The sequence below is a fragment of the Tricharina praecox genome (genome assembly GCF_024521635.1).
Source record: "Tricharina praecox strain CBS 144465 chromosome Unknown BZA05scaffold_18, whole genome shotgun sequence".
NCBI classification, from domain to species: Eukaryota; Fungi; Ascomycota; class Pezizomycetes; order Pezizales; family Pyronemataceae; genus Tricharina; species Tricharina praecox.
This window is the reverse complement of record NW_026250420.1, coordinates 713954-731107: the sequence shown is the minus strand read 5'-3', so window position 1 is coordinate 731107 and position 17154 is coordinate 713954. Positions and strand designations below refer to the sequence as shown.

At 56.8% G+C, this 17154-nt stretch overlaps 7 protein-coding genes across 7 annotated transcripts; 3 read left to right on the top strand and 4 right to left on the bottom strand.

Annotated features, from left to right (window-relative positions):
• Nucleotides 1–2: 2 nt before the first annotated feature.
• Nucleotides 3–2299, bottom strand: BZA05DRAFT_403298 (T-complex protein 1 gamma subunit). Its single transcript, XM_051484182.1, has 5 exons — nt 1936–2299; nt 1632–1837; nt 929–1562; nt 689–869; nt 3–638 (listed from the first exon to the last, which is right to left on the bottom strand). Exons 1-5 carry the CDS (start codon nt 1985–1987, stop codon nt 98–100), a joined length of 1614 nt encoding a protein of 537 aa, XP_051338044.1. The 5' UTR covers nt 1988–2299; the 3' UTR covers nt 3–97.
• Nucleotides 2185–3729, bottom strand: BZA05DRAFT_91435 (uncharacterized protein). The gene has a single exon (XM_051488790.1). The coding sequence runs from the start codon at nt 3463–3465 to the stop codon at nt 2383–2385; it is 1083 nt and encodes a 360-aa protein (XP_051338043.1). The 5' UTR covers nt 3466–3729; the 3' UTR covers nt 2185–2382.
• An 18-nt stretch (nt 3730–3747) lies between these two features.
• Nucleotides 3748–6753, bottom strand: BZA05DRAFT_446486 (uncharacterized protein; the record flags this gene model as incomplete). Its single annotated transcript, XM_051487080.1, has 4 exons — nt 3748–5165; nt 5223–5690; nt 5765–5837; nt 5950–6753. The coding sequence occupies 4 exons, from the start codon at nt 6751–6753 to the stop codon at nt 3748–3750; spliced, it is 2763 nt and encodes a 920-aa protein (XP_051338042.1).
• Nucleotides 6754–7150: 397 nt separating this feature from the next.
• Nucleotides 7151–8137, top strand: BZA05DRAFT_403295 (uncharacterized protein). Its single transcript, XM_051484181.1, has 2 exons — nt 7151–7223; nt 7529–8137. The coding sequence occupies exons 1-2, from the start codon at nt 7174–7176 to the stop codon at nt 7818–7820; spliced, it is 342 nt and encodes a 113-aa protein (XP_051338041.1). The 5' UTR covers nt 7151–7173; the 3' UTR covers nt 7821–8137.
• Nucleotides 8138–10405: 2268 nt separating this feature from the next.
• On the top strand, nt 10406–12120 carry BZA05DRAFT_355749 (uncharacterized protein). The gene is made up of 2 exons (XM_051481392.1): nt 10406–11181; nt 11255–12120. The coding sequence occupies exons 1-2, from the start codon at nt 10903–10905 to the stop codon at nt 11948–11950; spliced, it is 975 nt and encodes a 324-aa protein (XP_051338040.1). The 5' UTR covers nt 10406–10902; the 3' UTR covers nt 11951–12120.
• A 479-nt stretch (nt 12121–12599) lies between these two features.
• Nucleotides 12600–13711, bottom strand: BZA05DRAFT_355745 (uncharacterized protein). Its single transcript, XM_051481391.1, has 2 exons — nt 13568–13711; nt 12600–13513 (listed from the first exon to the last, which is right to left on the bottom strand). Exons 1-2 carry the CDS (start codon nt 13644–13646, stop codon nt 12678–12680), a joined length of 915 nt encoding a protein of 304 aa, XP_051338039.1. The 5' UTR covers nt 13647–13711; the 3' UTR covers nt 12600–12677.
• Nucleotides 13712–13839: 128 nt separating this feature from the next.
• On the top strand, nt 13840–15827 carry BZA05DRAFT_437444 (nucleolar protein NOP58). Its single transcript, XM_051486451.1, has 3 exons — nt 13840–14101; nt 14166–14326; nt 14392–15827. The coding sequence occupies exons 1-3, from the start codon at nt 13977–13979 to the stop codon at nt 15663–15665; spliced, it is 1560 nt and encodes a 519-aa protein (XP_051338038.1). The 5' UTR covers nt 13840–13976; the 3' UTR covers nt 15666–15827.
• The last annotated feature ends 1327 nt before the right edge of the window (nt 15828–17154 follow it).

Here is a 17154-nt window from a genome sequence, read left to right as displayed (position 1 = left end):
GATCATCACAGAGACAGAGTGCATTAAAAGGCTCGCAACCACTCCTCTATATCAATCTTTTACATCCTCGAAAGCCAAGAATCGTAAACCCCCCCGTCTAATCCTCCGACGGCTGGCCACCGCCCTGTCTTGCACCCTTGGCACCACAGATCTCGTCTACCCTGAGCAGCAGACACGCACTCTCGACGGCGGTCTTGATGCTCTGCAGCTTGACGGCCGTGGGCTCCCACACGCCGTACTCCTTCATGTCGACGATCTTTCCGGTGTCGCCGTTGATACCCCACGTGTGCAGACCCTCCGCATGCTTCGCCCGCAGCTCGGTGAGAACCCTAATGGGGCTGGCACCGCAGTTCTGCACGAGCGTCCGCGGGATGACCTCCATGGCCTCGGAGACGGACTTGTACGGCCACTGCTGGACACCTTCTATCGCTTTGGCCATCTCGGCGAGCTTGACGGAGATGGCCATTTCGGTAGCTCCACCTCCGGGAGAGAGACGCGGCTCGAAGAAGACGTTCTTGGCGACTGACATGGCGTCTTGCAGGTTGCGCTCGATCTCGTTGAGGATGTCTTTCGACGGGCCGCGGAGAAGGATGGTGCATGCCTTGGGCGAAGTGCATTTAGTGAGGAAGGTGAAGTATCTGCATACATCAATATCATCACCAAGGGACGAGGGGTGGGGATGGTTTACTCGTCACCAATCTTCTCGATCTCAAACAGACCACACTGGGTACCGACATCGGCCTCGGTCAGGTCCTCGAGCCGGTTGACAATGGTAGCGCCAGTAGCACGCGAGATACGGTTGTTGTCCGTTTTCCTGACACGACGGAGGGCGGTGACATTTGCCTTCATGAAGTAGTGCTGTGCCAGATCTGCGGAAGAAACATTAGCTCCACAAGCATTGCGAACGCACCAGACCAGATGAACCCACCGGAAACACCCTTCTCCGTGATGACCAGATCCGGTTTCACAGCCAGGATGGCATCGCACATGGCCTTGACCTGCGTCTCCTCCATCTCCAGAATCTTGTTCCAGTCCTCCTCCTTGCTGATCTCGATGTTGGTCTGCGACTCTCCCTTCTTGTACTCCAGCGTGCAGTCCAGCAGGACGATCCTGGGGTTCTCGATCCTCCTCCTCATCTTGGGATGGGTGATATCCTTATTCAGCAGCACTCCATCGAGCACCTTCGAGTCTTCGATCTCTCCTCCCGGGATCTTCTCGATCCTAGCATAGCGCTTGACGTCGACCTCCATCTTGCCGTTCCCAATTTCCCTCGCAACAGTACGCACCGCCGTGAGCGCAAGGCCGCACATGAGGTTCGACCAGCGGGAGACAAACTTAGTACCGATGGACGACTGGACGAGCTGGTGCATTGCCTCGTCGTCGCTCAAGTCGATCGGAATAGATATGTCGTGGATTATCTGCAGCGCATCCGACAGCGCACGCTTGAACGCCGAGATTATCACCACCGGGTGGATGTTACGCTCCAAATGCGGCAGCGACTGCGCCAGCGTCTCCCCCGCTAGGATGATCACCGATGTGGTCCCGTCGCCGACTTCCTCGTCCTTCGCCCCCCACCTGTCAGCCCCCGCACATCCCTCCCCTCCCCCCGTAAATCCCAGCTAGAATCTCACCTGTGTCCTCGCAAGCTCAATCATGCTCTTGGCAGCCGGATGGGCGACTTCAATCTCTCTCAGGATGGCGTGCCCATCGTTGGTGAGCACGATGCCGCCCATGGGGTCGAGCAGCATCTTCAGCATGGCCTTGGGGCCGAGGCACGAGCGGATGATGTCCGCGACTGTCTTTGCCGCGGCAATGTTCGAGAGCTGCGCCTTGCGTCCTGCATGCGTTGATGATAGCTGATTAGCTCTCTGCTCTACACTTGAAAGAGAGGAAGGCTTCACCGGGGGTGGTGGGGCAGGGTGGGCTGGACAGTACCGGTCTGACGCTCGCCGGCGCCGGTGTTCACGACAAGCACGGGGGCCTGCATCTTGGGAAGCTGGTATTAAACTGGCGGGACGATCAGAGAAGTGGTTGGTTTGCGAGGATGCAATGTGGGTGGATGGATGGTGATGGAGGTAGTTGATAATTTTTGGCGTGGGGCGGGCAAGACAGCGTTGGAGGTGGAATTGATTGGGAACTGCAAAGCAACGTGGGGCTCTAAGCGGCTAGCGTGCGAATCACGTGTCAAGCTAGTTAGCTTGAGGGGTTCGAGTGGTGGTCGATGATCGAGAAATACATTTGCTAGTCATCACCGTCACATAGCATAGCATAGAACGGAATAGCATAGAATGGCATAGCATAGCAGCGTGGCATAGAATAGCCATAGCATACAGTACATCGTCAACGACGTATCAGACCACCTATCCCATCCCATCTATCCACCTATTCCGCCTTATCACCACTATCACCACTATCACCACTACCCTCACTACCAGTGAGAACAAACCTCCCCTCACCTGGCCACTTCTTCTTGCCTTTTCCCTTCCCCTTTCCCTTCTTCCCCTTCCACTTTCCTTTAACCCACCTCTCAACGGCAGCCAGCTCCTCCTCTCCGGTGTCCAAATCCACCGGCAGACGAGCCTCGACCCTCATAACGACCATTTCGCGCTCCCACAGCGGGACCTCCTCCTTGCGCTCATTCCAACTGGCCCTCTCCATCAGGGGCACGTCCTCGTCGCCGTCGTCCTCCTCCGAACCGGCAAGGTAGACCCACACTTCGCCGCCATCCTCCATCGGCAGGGTGAACACCGTGTGCTGCCTATTAGCCGGATACGGCGCGAATGGCGGGGACGGGTGCGGTGTCCACGAAGTACCCATGGGAGTGGTAGTGACCACGATGCTGGTTTTTTGAGCGGTGAGGCAGGGTGCGGAGAGAGGGGGGAGATGGAGGACGCTGATTTTGCAGGACAGCTTGGCGGTGAGGTCGTCGACGGTAGCAGAGGACTGGGACAGCTCGGGAGTGGTGTTCTCCGGGAGCATGGGAGCGAGAGCGGGTCCGGTTAGATCGAGCTGCTCGAGCTCCGAGATGGCACTGGCGATGGTGCTGTCGTCCAAATCCTGGGGTGCAGGTGAGGACTCAACTGGCTCGGCGGTAATTTTCTCTTGGTCTGAGGTCTTCGGAGCAGTGATGGTACTATCTTCCAAGTCCGTGGGTGAGAGCGAGGACTCAGCTGGCTCAGCGGTGACGTTCTCTTGGTCCTCAGTCCTAAGAGCGGGTGCGGACTCAGCAGCTGTCTCGCCGGCGACGTTTTCTTGGATGTGCTCTTGATCTGCGTTTGAGATCTCAGGAGCGGAGGAGTTTGCAGTTTCGAACTCGGGGGTTGTAGCAGCGGTCGAGATAACGACAGCATCTTCAGAGCTTGAAGGGACTTCCGAGAGCTCGGGTGACGAGGATGGAGTGAGGATGGGAGTGGTAGGCAGGGAGAGGGGATAGGAGGTATTAATAGGCTCGGCGGGAGAGGACATCTTGTCGTGTGTGGATTATACTCGTAACGGGGAGCCGTGAAAGTTTGTGTTTAAAAGTTGCAGTATTGAATGGGTTATGAACAAGAAGAGTGAGGTGAGGATGGAATGAATGAAAGGAAGGAAGGAAGGAAGGAAGGAAGAAGGAAGGAAGGAAGATTGTGTTGTGTTGTCTACTCGCACCAGCACCAAAAGTAGAGGGCAGAAGCAAGAAGCAGCTGGAAGGAAGGAGGAGGACAAGTTGTAGGCACATCACTCGAAGTAAAAACCTCTCGTACTACGTTACTATGCAAAGGTCGGATCCCTCCCATTCCACGCCACGAAGCCGACTCTCCACATCTGCACGGGGCTATAATAGAACCTACAGCCCCTCTGGGCGACCCAACTTTTGACCTCTCCCCAATTCTGCCAGGCGGCAACCTGGAGCAGGCCTCCATCGACACCCAGTTCCCTGAGCACCGTTCTCCCGCCCACCATGCGGCCGTTCTCGACGAAGGACTTGACGTCCTCGGTCTTGAGCATGCGGGTGACATGCAGCACCTCGTCGATGTCCCAATTCCACTCGCGGAGGTAGAGTCGCTCCAGTTTCGTGCAGGGGGTGAAGGAGCGGAGGCCGGAGCCGCGCAGGTGCGGGAGAGACAAGCAGAGGTCGCAGAAGGCGAGGGTGTTTCGAAGGGCATGGAGGATCTGGGGCAGACGTGCGCGGATCAGAAAGAGGGAGATGTCTCCGGCGAGGACAAGGGTGCGGAGGTGCTGGAGGGATTCGAGGGGAGAGGCGGGGCCGGTGTAGCTCGGACGCATGTATTTGGCGCGGCGGCGGGGCTCGGTTTGGGTTGTGAACTCGTGGTCGGTATCGACCAGGCGGAGGGTGGTGAGTGTGGCGGCGAGGGACGGAAGGATGTTGAGGAAGAAGAGCTCGGCGGTGGCCTGCTCGGGGGCTTCTTCGACGTGTTTTCTGGCATACGACAATTTGAGGGATCGCAGCGGCGGGGGTTTGGCACCGCCCTGTTTGACCACATCCGTGGCGAAGAGGAACATACTAGAGAATCGGGCGAGTTCGAGAGCTTCCAGCCGGGCGAACATTGCGTCGCAGAAGCCCCAGCCGTTCTCGAGCACCCGCTTCTCTTTGTACAGCTCGATCAGCGCGAGTGATTTCGGCGCGAAGCCGGTTTCTCCCATCTGCAGAAAGAAGTCGTGCAGCTTCTGACAGTCGCAACGCATGTGTGCCACGCGCAGGGCTTCGAGGCTTCGTGACTGCCGGATCACAACCGAGTCCCCCAAATCCCCTTGCTGCTGCCGGCTGTAGCGGACCTCGAAGTCGATATCTATACTGCTGACGCTGTTGACATTGAGAGCGTTGAAGAAGTCGACGGTGGACCGAACGGTGTAGCGATAGTCCTCATGATCGTCCTCCCAGTCGTCATCGTGATGGTAGTTAGGGTCGTAGTGCGTTTTGAAGCGCCAGTCCAAGATGGTGAGGTTAAATTTGGATGCGCCGTCCCGGATGGTGGGGCGGATGGAAGCAATAGCACGGCCGAGGCCACCAGAGAGCATCCAGCCGGACGAGATCACCAGCGAGTTGAGATTGGACAAGGATGTCAGGAGCGACACTGGGTGATGCATAGTGATCGGCGGGCTGACACGCAACTGTCCGAGCTCGGCGATCGTACAGCCCTTCAGATGCGTAAGGTGCGGATACAGGACTATTCACCAAGTCAGAGAGTGAATCGCTCCCACGCGATGGGAGCTGGAGCACCTACAGTCCATCATCATCAACGCAGTATCGCCAACAAACAGCTTAACCTCCTTCCCCCAGACCGGCGTTTGAATCTCATACTCCGGCCCACCGACGACCATTCTCTCTCCTCTCGCAGCGCCCGATATCTCAAAGGCGCCCAGCGCACCACCAAAAAAGTACTTTGCAGCCTCGGAGCTGCGCATGATCTTCCCGTCGATATCCTCACACTTATCTCTATTCCTGCCAGTCTTCATGATCTCGGACAGCACCATGACCAGCGTGCGAGTATCGAGGTTTTGCACGTAGTTGATGTACGGAAACAGCGTTGCGCCCGAAAACGTAGTGAAGCGCGAGGCCGAGTTTGGCTGGGACGCGGTGAAGCAAGAGAGCAGCAGCGTGCGCCACAGCTGCATCATCCGCTTTCCAGCAATGCCGGTGTGAAAGTTGATGGAGCGAGAAACCGGCACACCGAGCGGCGCCGCATCTCGTGCTATGTAGTTAATGGGTTCCGTCAATTTACATACATACAAGAATCGCACCGCGCAAGAAAGACCGCGCGCCTACCTGTCGGTTTCGGCAGGAAAATCCCATAGCCGTGAGTTCTATACAGCAGCGGCAGCGTGAGATAAGCCCATGCCTATATATCCACTCGTAGAAAAACTGTTAGCACAGCTACCAGTAACCACTCCCACTCCGTGAGCCAACAGAGCCCATAGCCTTTCCCCCAAAGCCGGGGACGGGCAACATACCTGGCACGTCAGCGCACAGCTAAACAGATCGCCCACGGGCTGATACGAGTCATCATCTATATCCATCGCCAAAAAGCCCAGAATGAGCTCCCACAGCTCCACAGGCAGATCCTTCGGGCCCGCAGGCGGCGCCTTTCCGCCCTCCTCACCATCATTCGCGCACTCCCCCTCCGCCTCTTTCTCCCCCTCCTTCTCCCCCGCACCTCTAGAGCTCCTACGCCGCCTTGTAATCCGCAGCGTAGACGCGAACGTCGGCTCGGCACCCCCGACGGCTCTCACATCGATCCCCGAGTTCCTTCGGGAGCGCTCCTGCTCCTGCACGCGCTCAAACTCGTACTCGAACGGCGTTGCCGCGAGCTCATCCCCGTCCTCGTCGTCCCCGTCCTCCCCCGAATGCGCGCCCGCGAGCAGGAACCGCGGCCCGGGACTCGGCGCGCCGAAGAAATTTATGTGCGCCTCGCTGCTGGGGTCGCTGTCGGGGGTATGCGCGGAGGTGAATGTCGAACTGACGTGTTTGATGTTGAAGTAGTCGTGGCTGGCGCTGCTGCGGCGGCGGTGGTCCCGTGCCGGGTGCGGGTGCGGGTGCGGGTGCGCATGTGGTGGAGGCGGTTGCGGAGGAGGCGGATGGCGATCGACTACGTTTACGTCGCGCTGGTGGCTTGAGGGACTGGGACTGGGACTGGGACCGGGACTGGGATGGGGGTGTGGATGTGGTTGGGGGTGTGGATGTGGATGTGCGCCTGGGTCTGGGTCTGGAGGATCGACTTCGGGAGTAGCCTCGCGGTAGAATGAGAATAGTGCCATCCAAGTATGATATATGGTTATATGGGATGTGTATATGTGTATATGGCAAGCGGGCAATTTTCCGGCGAGATTCCGGCGAGATTCCGGCGAGATTCTGGCGAAGATGGGAGCTGAGCTGGACAATGGCTGGACGGCTGGAAGGATGGAAGGATGGATGGATGGATATGTCGCGAAGGCGAAGGCGAGGGGTGATGGGGATCACGGATGCGAGCGAGCAGGTGGATGGATAGATAGATACCGGTAGATAGATAGGTGAGTAAGTGCGTAGATAGGCAGGCAAGTTATGGACAGAGCTCCGACCGATCTCTCTCTCTCTCGCGCGCTCGGCCCTGCCTAGAACTGACGCCGGGCGGACATGGATTGGATTGGATTTGGGTTGGATGGGCTGGATGGGCTGGATGGGCTGGATGGGCTGGATGGATGGTCGTGGTCGGGGTGGGGTGGGGTTGCTTGCTTGCTTGCTTGCTGGGCTGAGAGGAGACGGGCAGACAGTCAGACGGGCAGTCAGACAGACGGAAAGATAGACAGAAAGACGGACGCAAAGACAGACGTGCAGCTGCATGGCAGGTGCCTCAGATTCGGCGGTGCGAGGGTGGTGTGACAATCACGTGACCACGAGAGCAGGGAGGGAGGGAGTGGGGAGGGAGGGAGTGGGGAGGGAGGGGGGGCGGACCGTGCTGGGGACCGTGCTGGGGACCGTGCTGGGGACCGTGCTGGGGACCGTGCTGGGGACCGCGCTGGGGGATCATACAAAAGGCGGATAGATGCTACTCACTCTACGATGCCTACCAGAGACCTCCATGCTGTCCGCACTGTACGAGCGACGCTTCATGGCCTTCGAAGCTTCGAATTCTGACCGGCTCTTGATCGTGTGGCCGCTACATAGGCACGGGAACAGTGGAGTAGGAGGTGGGCATGTACCCACCCTTCCTTCCTTGCCTGCCACTCGTACTCAACCTACTGACACTGACTCAAGCCTTCGAGTACTCTATGTACATACGGGAGGCGTACCAGTACAAAGTGCAATATATCAGTACCCAAGGCCAGTATGGTGGCTGCGGGTGTGAGCACGTACCAATGCTTACCTGCCACGGGGGCACCAGTACCTACTGCACATGATCGAGCAGCGCTTACTCCGTCCGTCGCTGTCTGTCTGTCTGTCTGTCCTTTCCTCTCAGACAGACAAGTCCCCAGTACAGGACCGAATGATCGTGGGATTCCATCCATCTAGTAGTGCCGATATCGACCGACGTCCAGCGCCGATCGCGACAGGATCTGCATCGACATCGACATGTATCACGGAAGCCTAAAGGGCAAACGGAAAAAGAGCGGCGGCTTCTGGAAGTGTTCTAGTGCTTATTCTGCAGCTCTGCAGCTGTGCGGGCTTTTCTAGAAGCCGGTGGTGGTGGGTGGGTGGCGGCATATGTTGTACTCTACTCCATGATGTGATGCTCTGGAATATAACCGCAACCGCAGCCGGAATCGGAATCGGAACCGCGATTGAGTGAGAGAACTGAAGTTCGTCGGTTCCCTGGAAGCGGTGATCACGCAACCAGGTCTGACAACGCGAACTCCAGGCGAGCGATGAGACGTGGGCACGATTCACGACACCCGCGTATTGGTATTGCCTTTGTTCCTGATCGGATAGCGGATCGGATCGGCTGGGCCGAGTGATTGTCGGAGGAGGAGGAGGAGGGCGGCGAGCGAAGTTTCTCCGAGCACTGGGTAAGAGGGCATTGTCATCACGGTAGCATCACTGTATACTGTATCATACCACGACTATACTTCAACAGATAGAGATGGTGCTATCCTCGCAGCAGCAGCAGCAGCAGCAGTTTTTAATCTACCTTCTACGCTTCAAAGTTCATCATCTACTCTATCTCCAGCTGCGAAGCTGTTTGAACTGCCGGGGGGAGTGGAGTCTTGCCATCCAGCCTATCCCCCTCGATTTGTGCTACAATCCAGCCTATCCCCCTCGATTTGTGCTACAATCCAGCCTATCCCCCTCGATTTGTGCTACAATCCATACAATCCATCCATCACGCATCATCCCCGGCCGCTGCAGAATATCTCTTGACCCGCCTGGTAGGAAGTCATGTGGCAGAGCCTACCTAGAGTAGTTCGGATAAACCTCTGCAGGTGGTGTCTGGCGTCGATGTCCGTACATTCACCATGGCAAGGCCGCGCTCGTGGAGTGCAGCTTGCCGGGGGGGATGAGATGCTAGGTATACTATACCTGGTGTCGGTGTGCATCGTATGATAGCTATGGGAGAGATGGGTGATCGCTGTTGTCGTCGTGTGGATGGATGGAGCGTCAGGGAAGGGAAGGGAAGGGTGGGAAGGGTAGGATATATACCATGGTCGTCCTATGTACACTGTACAGGTAAGGACGCCGGCGCATATTATGGAGCTTTCTGGGTTTATAATTTTATATGGCGGGAGGATTGCATCCATCGACCGGGACTGGACAGAAGGATTTCCGATTAATGAACGATGGGGATAAGGGTTTTTACAGTTTCAAGGCATTCCTGATGCTCTTTACATACTGTTTCTCTGCTGCTCTGGTGGTAGTGATGGACTTCCTGGCTTCACGAAGAATGTAAAGTAGGCAGATTGGAAGCGGCAATCGACGAATTACTGGAGACGTATTGATTCTGTGGGTGCAGCCAGCGTCGGACATCACTCGGGAGTCGGAAACCGACGTCGCTGACGATTGGCATGGTGATCTTTCGGGGTGGGAAAGACTTCCTTCGGTTGGTTCGCTGTGGTCTACATGGTAGAGCTCCATGCGAATGAACCCTCGCTTGGTAGGTAGATATTCAATCCGCACATTCACTGGCGCGCACTGTCGAATACCTAACTTCAGGTAATCCATCTCCATTACATGTCATGGGCCGGACATGTGGGTTTTTACTTGTTGAACACGGATGGCTGTTCCAAGCGATTGGTTTACTCCATGTGGGTAGAATATTGGCGATGACTGATATTGTGCTGGGGTTTCTGTTTGTTTCTTCAGTGATCGCGTGCAACCCATCTGGACTGTGGTGATATACACATTCTGCCGAATACTGTCTACTCGTGCCTTGGCTTGACTACTGGGTATTTCGGACGTCCGTTGTAATTATCGTCAGTGGCAACCGGTTGAGTGAGTGCTCGGATATGATCCGTCGTACGTATTCGTATCCACCATGGCCGGAGTGGCTGCGTCTCTTCCCTGGCTTACACCACGCAGAGAGGAAAGAACACGAACATAACTGGGCGTCAACGACCTGTGGCGGTTCTGCTGGCCACATTATATGGATGCCGCACAATTTATTCCTTCTCTTTTCCAGACCGATAACCGAGTGATCCGTCACTGGGAGCGTTCCGTTCGCTCATTGCTGATCCGATTAAAAATCCGTGGGGGCAGCAGCAATATCCTTTCCCCCCGGCCCGCCCAGTGCCCGGGCCCCGGGTCCCGTGACCCCCCGCTTAAAAAAAGAAAGAAAAGAAGAATTCGAAGAAGATTGGCCAAGTTTCGAGGGCATTTGCTGGTATCACATGCAAATCTCCGCCTCGTTGAAGTCATTTCGTCTGCTAAGCCTCTTTTGCTGCGACTGGGGGCGGTGTTGGCGGGAAAAGGGTTTGGCCTTTGGAGGGTGGAGGGTGGGAAGGTAAGCGGATCACGGATGGGCGATTTCTCCAGGAACAAGGTGCAACAGAACAGGAAATGCCCACTGACGTTACATAACTGCGACTCCTACCTACCTGCCTGCTCTGTTTGGTTGAGTTTGTACAAACTTCACTTTGCTTGCTGCTCCTACTCCTCCACTCTCTCTACTACACTCTGCTAGTTACGACCGCCGTGAGCTTTGAAGAAGGGGTTCGCATACACAGCAGAAGATCGCGCAGCCGCCGACCCCGACCCCGACACACGGACACGACACATCGCCTCCTCTCCGCTTCCCCGGCTTTGGCACATCCGAACCTTCACTCTACATACTACCTACGCCCTGCGTTACTCCACCAACCACAAACCACAAACCACCTGAAACTCTGCACCAACCACCAAAGGCAACCGCAACAACTGGATAGAGCATCTGCTTCTCGTGCACGCTCCTTGTCTTACGCTCCAGCCCACAGCTCGCTCCTTTCAAGCCAAAAAAAAAGATGTCCTCACCAGTGCGAACACCCTCGACAATTTCGCGCTCGACCTCGTCGTCGTCATTCGTCGTCGCCGCGCACCACCACAACCAGTCGTCAGCATCGGAAGACGAGGAGGACCACAACACCCCGTCGACATCGACATCGTCGTCGCCGCGAAGCCGCTCGCCCATACCAAAGAGCCGCCGGGACTTCCTGGCACCCCCAAAGAACACATGGCGCACCCTGTCGAGGTCCCCGAGTCCGCTGGGGCTCATCCCGATTCATCGGACGTTCTCGAAGTTTGTATGTGACACCCTCCCTGTATCCTGGTGGTGGTTGTGGGCTGTGGGGTTGGCTTGCTAACATGCACGGCCAGATCCATAAACACGAAGTGCCGCGCAAAGTCCTCCACGTCTCGATCGGGTTCCTCGCGATCTACCTCTACCGCAGCGGGTACCAGCCGAGCACGCTCGTCCCGCCGTTGACGGCGACTCTGATCCCAGTGGCGACCGCCGACCTCCTCCGCTTCTACAGCGACTCGTTCAACAAGCTGTACATCCGATTCCTCGGGGCGCTGATGCGGGAGAGCGAGGTGCGCGGCTGGAACGGGGTGGTATGGTACCTCGTGGGGACGATCACGGTCCTCGCCGTGTTCCCGAAGGACGTCGCTACGCTCAGCATCCTGCTGCTATCGTGGTGCGACACCGCCGCAAGCACGTTCGGCCGCGCGTGGGGTCGCCACACCCCCCGGATCCGCGCGGGGAAGAGTCTTGCCGGCAGCCTGGCCGCCGCCGTCGTCGGCGCGGTCAGCGCTGCCGCTTGGTGGGGCATCATCGTCCCGACTACCCAGGCGTATCCGGATGATCCTGTGGGAGGCGTCATGTGGGGTGGCAGGCTGGCGCTGGGAGGCATAGAGGTCTCCGGCGGCGTGGCGCTCGCGGCGATTAGTGTGCTCACTGGGATCGTGGCCAGCGCGAGCGAGGTCCTGGATGCGTGGGGCCTCGATGATAACGTGGTTATTCCCGTTGTCAGCGCGGTCGGTATCTGGGGGCTGCTGAAGGTGTTCGGGTAGATCTTACGCAAAATAACTGGCTTTTCGTTGATACTTCTGCTTTTCTGATTCTGATTCTGATTCTCTGCTATGTCGTCGTTCCTCTTCATTCGTTTGGGTCTACCATGTATTACATACCATCTTCATCTTCATGTATTTGTTTTTCACTTTGTTGGGGGCGGGGACGGGGGCGGGGTGGGGCGGGGTGGGGTCGCGCGGCGTGGGGTGGAGTTTCGGGGTTTCACTTTCGTTTTCGTCATGTTTCGTCACGTTTGTTGGCTGGCTGATAGAGTGTACTGTTTAGTACTGTACTGGAACTGTGGTACTGTGGTATAATACTTTCGTTTCGTTTTCTTCTTTCTTCTTGTTTGATTGGTGTGTTTTGAGTGATGCGTTTTGAGCATTCAGTGTACAGTATCTATGGTGTGGTGGTTATTGAACAGTTTACTGGCTTGATGGCTTTGGGGGAAGGGAGCAATGATGGTGGTGAGGGAAGGAGGGAGGAGGGTGGTGGGTAAGAATAATATTGCGGATTCAAGATGATGATGCGACTGATGCTCGCTTGCTTGATGGTTCTGGAGAAACGATTGGTGGAGTCTGTCTGGAAAGAGGTAATGGCGGAGAGGGGATGATGCGCGGGTACATCTCTAGTAGTGGGATCTCCGTCTGGCGATGGCATATGTTTGCTCTCCCATCCGAAATCTATTTTGTACAAGTACACCCTCCGCTATGAACCACCAGCATGCATCTATAAGAAAAGCTCATTCATCACCGCCGCATCATCCAATCCCAGTGCATCGAGTACATTCCTATACCTCACGCCGCCCTTCTCCTTCCGCTTGAGGTACTTGAGGAGCTTCTGCCTGCGATGCACCATGAGCCTCAGGTTACGCTTATTATGTTTATCCTTCGACTGATGTCCATCGTCTCTATGCAGCTGCTGCTCCAGAGTCCTAATCTTGACGGTAAGGATCGCGGCCTGGACCTCGCTGCTACCGGTATCTGGCCCCGCGCGCGGTGTCTTTGCCGTTTCTGCGGCGGAGGGCACCCCGGGGTCCCGCGGCAGCGCGCCGTCAGTCACGTGCCGTCCGAACGTGTCGATGCACAGCTGCGTGTTGCTGCGTGTGCGGTCCTTCGAGCTGCCGTTGGCGAGCGAGAGGATGCGCTTGATCGCCTCGACCGCCCGGTCGTGGCGCGCGGAGTGCGCCGACGCGAGCTCCGGGTCGATGTATGTGTCTACGCTGGAGCGGACGGGCGCGGTGAGGTGCTTGCTGGTGGACAGGAAGTGGGGCAGCTCCGTGGGCGTGATGAAGTGGTTTAGCTGCGTGAGTGGGGTGGCGGTGGAGCTGGAGAGGACGGCGTCGAGGGAGGGGGGTGGCGGTAGCGGCGTCTCGAGAGACTCGATGAAGGCGGTGGGGCGACCCACGACGGGGTCCACGGCGGTGGAGGCGCGCTGCACGCTCAGCTCCGCTTGTCGGTGCAGGTTGGCTTCTTTGCGCTTTTTGGAGATGGCGGCGGCGTAGGGGTTGAAGGCTTTGCGTTTTTCGGCGGAGGTGAGGGTGCTGGATGTGCTGAAGCTGCGGGCTGTGGGGGGTTAGTGGGGTGTGGTACAGGCGGGGAGGTTGGTGGGGTATGTACCGGCGATGGCGGAGGAGGGTGCTATCCGCAGGGAGGACAGCGAGGCCACCAGGGATGGGGGGATCAGGCGGGCTGCCATTGTTGGTGTGGTGAATCGAGGAGTGGAACAGCGGCGGCAGTCTTTCTCCTCGTCGGGGTCCGGTTATCTAGTCAGGTTGTATCCTGAATAAGAACTTTTGCAGATGTTTGTTTGAGCCGCATCTTGGTCACGTGGATGACTAAGGCACCCGCTGATTGGGATTGGCGGGCGCACTGCGTTGCAGAGGAAAAAAGTTCTCTTTTTGGCTTCTTTTTTCCTCAACCTTCACCACCCACCACCACCAACCACAACGCCCACCCATCTCCACTCTTTGACTTGAGACTCAATTCAGGGATCTAGAGCGAGACGAGCAATACAGAAACCTACACAATGACCTTCCTCATCCTCGCGGAAACCAGCGCGGGATACGCTCTGTTCAAGGCAAAGGACAAGAAGCTTCTCAAGAAGGATGATTTGGCCAAGGAGATGAGCACCGCCGAAGGTGCTTCGGGATTGTTTGTTTCTCCTCTCTCACTCGGACAATGCGCGCGCGGTTTGTGCTTACAATTACGTGCACAGGCTCAAATTGAAGCAGTTCTCGAAGTTCGACAGCGCTGCCACTGCTCTGGATGAGGTTTCGGCGCTGGTGGAGTCCAAGGTCTCGCCCATGCTGTCGTCGATCCTCGATGGCCTCAAGGATGAGAAGAAGGCGTCGTTGGTGGTCAGCGATCCCAAGTTGGGTATGTGGATTCGGAGAAGTAGCTGTACTGCGGTGAGCGTGTTGGCTAACAGTTGCCCCGCTCAGGAATCGCAATCAACAAGATCCCCGGGCTCCAGCTCAACGTCATCTCCGACTCCAGCACCCAAGATCTGTACCGTGGAATCCGCGAGCACCTCACCTCGTTGATCCCTGGTCTGACACCGACTGACCTGTCCACCATGTCGCTGGGTCTGTCTCACTCGCTCTCGCGCCACAAGCTCAAGTTCTCTGCCGACAAGGTCGACACCATGATCGTGCAGGCGATCGCCCTTCTCGACGACTTGGACAAGGAACTCAACACCTACGCCATGCGCGTCAAGGAATGGTACGGATGGCACTTTCCTGAGATGCAGAAGATCATCAACGACAACATGGCGTACGCCCGTGTGATCATAACCATGGGCATGCGTACAGACTGCGCGACCACCGACCTGTCCGAGATTCTCCCTGAGGAAATCGAGACGCAACTCAAGGCCGCGGCTGAGGTCTCGATGGGAACCGAGATCACCCCCCAGGATCTCACCAACATCCGCGCTCTCGCCGAGCAGGTCATTTCGTTCGCCGAGTACCGCCAGCAGCTATCGTCGTACCTGACCGCACGGATGAACGCCATCGCGCCCAACCTGACCGTCCTCGTCGGCGAGCTCGTCGGCGCCCGCCTGATCGCCCACGCCGGCTCGCTCATCAACCTGTCCAAGGCGCCCGCCTCAACCCTCCAGATCCTCGGTGCCGAGAAGGCGCTCTTCCGCGCGCTCAAGACCAAGCACGACACGCCCAAGTACGGACTGATCTACCACGCCTCGCTGGTCGGCCAGTCGACCGGCAAGAACAAGGGCAAGGTCGCGCGCATGCTCGCCGCCAAGACGGCGCTCGGAGTCCGCTACGACGCTCTCAACGAGGAGAAGCCCGAAGAGGCGTCCGAGGGCCGTCTCGGCCACGAGATGCGCCGCAAGGTCGAGGGCCGCATGCGCCACCTCGAGGGTAAGCCCCCGCTGCCCCGCGAGGAGGCCTTCGTCTCTACCGCTGGCAACAAGAAGCTCGAGATCCGTGGCGGAAGGACGTACAACGCCGATGCGGACGCGGCTATGGACGACGCCCCGGTGGCTGCGGCCGCCGTCGAGGACGCACTCAAGATGGATGTTGACGCGCCCGAGGAGGAGAGCGACGACGAGGAGGAGAAGGCGAGGAAGGAGCGCAAGAAGGAGAAGAAGAGGAGAAAGGCCGAGGCTGCTGACGGCGACGACGAGAAGAAGGAGAAGAAGGTGAAGAAGCAGAAGAAAGACGGCAAGAAGGACAAGAAGCGGAAAAAGGAGGAGTAGGTTGTCGTTTTTGTAGATAGTTTACATCCCCCTCCCCCTCCCTATAGTAGTTGTTGTTCTGCGCTTGTTTTTTGTTTCTCTACTTTTTCTTTTTGCTCAGGGTTGGTTTTGGCTGGTTTCTGGTGTGATGGTTAAAAGCAATGTGATCATACCTTCTCACTCATCTCTGAAGCAAGTCGCGTATTTGATGGTTGTGATTCAGTCAAGGCTATGGCCGGTACGTATTTGAGAGCACTGGAACGTAGACTGCCGATGAGACAGGCCGGGGCTGTCTGATGGAAGTCGGGTTGGACAGTGGCGTGAAAACGGAGCGTGTGTGGATATCGCCATGGCCGAATGCAATCAATGTTAAAAAAACAAAAAGGACTGGAATGTAGGTGGAGCACGGTATGCTACTGTCGTGATCTAGATGGGCCTCAAAATCACTACATAGAATGTATGCACATTTCATACCTCTCCAATTCTTGCCCGCTCCAGATGCAGTGGCATCACGGAGGGATGTTCACTTCTACATGCCTAGGCTCGCATCTCTAGGAATTTACACGACATACCTGGAGGCTTGAGGGAGTCCGGGTGCGTGAGCTATCTCCAGTGTCCAGTGTCCACTGAGGCTGCCTAAGCTCTCTGTTGAGTGCGGGAAAATCAAGTTATCGTCGATTTTTGCAGTGTTTTTGATTTATTTTTGTTCAATCACCAGGTAATCACACTTGCTTGTTTTTGTTCAATCATTGAATTGCACACCATATGCACATCTAGATCATAGCAACTAACTACTGTAGAATATACAAGTACACATACCATCTCAATGTCTACTATCCACTGTCTGTCCAAGTCAACTTTCGTTGAGGTCATCAATCACCAACGACCCAATCATGCCAATATTTTCCCCAAGTAATATCCATAAAAACTCGCTCAGAATTCCAGCCCAGCACAGCACCCCGGAAGAGCGAGTGATCACCAGCGTATGTAACCTGCAGATGCCATTCAGCCTGCACCAACGGACAACGGCCAGTGAACCTACGTATCAATCGACTACACAACCTCCGCCAATGCGTATAGAGTGGGTATCACAGGCTCCCTCGCATAGCTGGAGACAAGCTGAGCCACCGGAGTTACCGGAGGCACAGAGTCCTGGTGAACACCGGAGGCGACCTTCCACCTTCCCTCCCATCCACGGCCCAGGTGCGCGTGCGGGAGACGAGATGCGAGAGGACGCGAGGTGAGGGGAGGGGAAGCGAGGGGAGATTGTAGGTGCAGGTATAGGTGTAGGTGCAGGTGCAGTCCAGCTTAAAAGTTAAGGCAGAGTGTATTGCAAGCTTGCAGCGACTATACCGTAGTATATAGTACCATTGCAGCTGATCTACACGCAGCGTCATGCCTGGTCTGGTCTGGCCTGCTACCAACCCGCATCCAACCCGCAGCCGACGGCCAGTCCAGGCCGACTCAGGCCTCCCGCCCGCTCGGTATGCCACCTAGCACCTGGCACCTA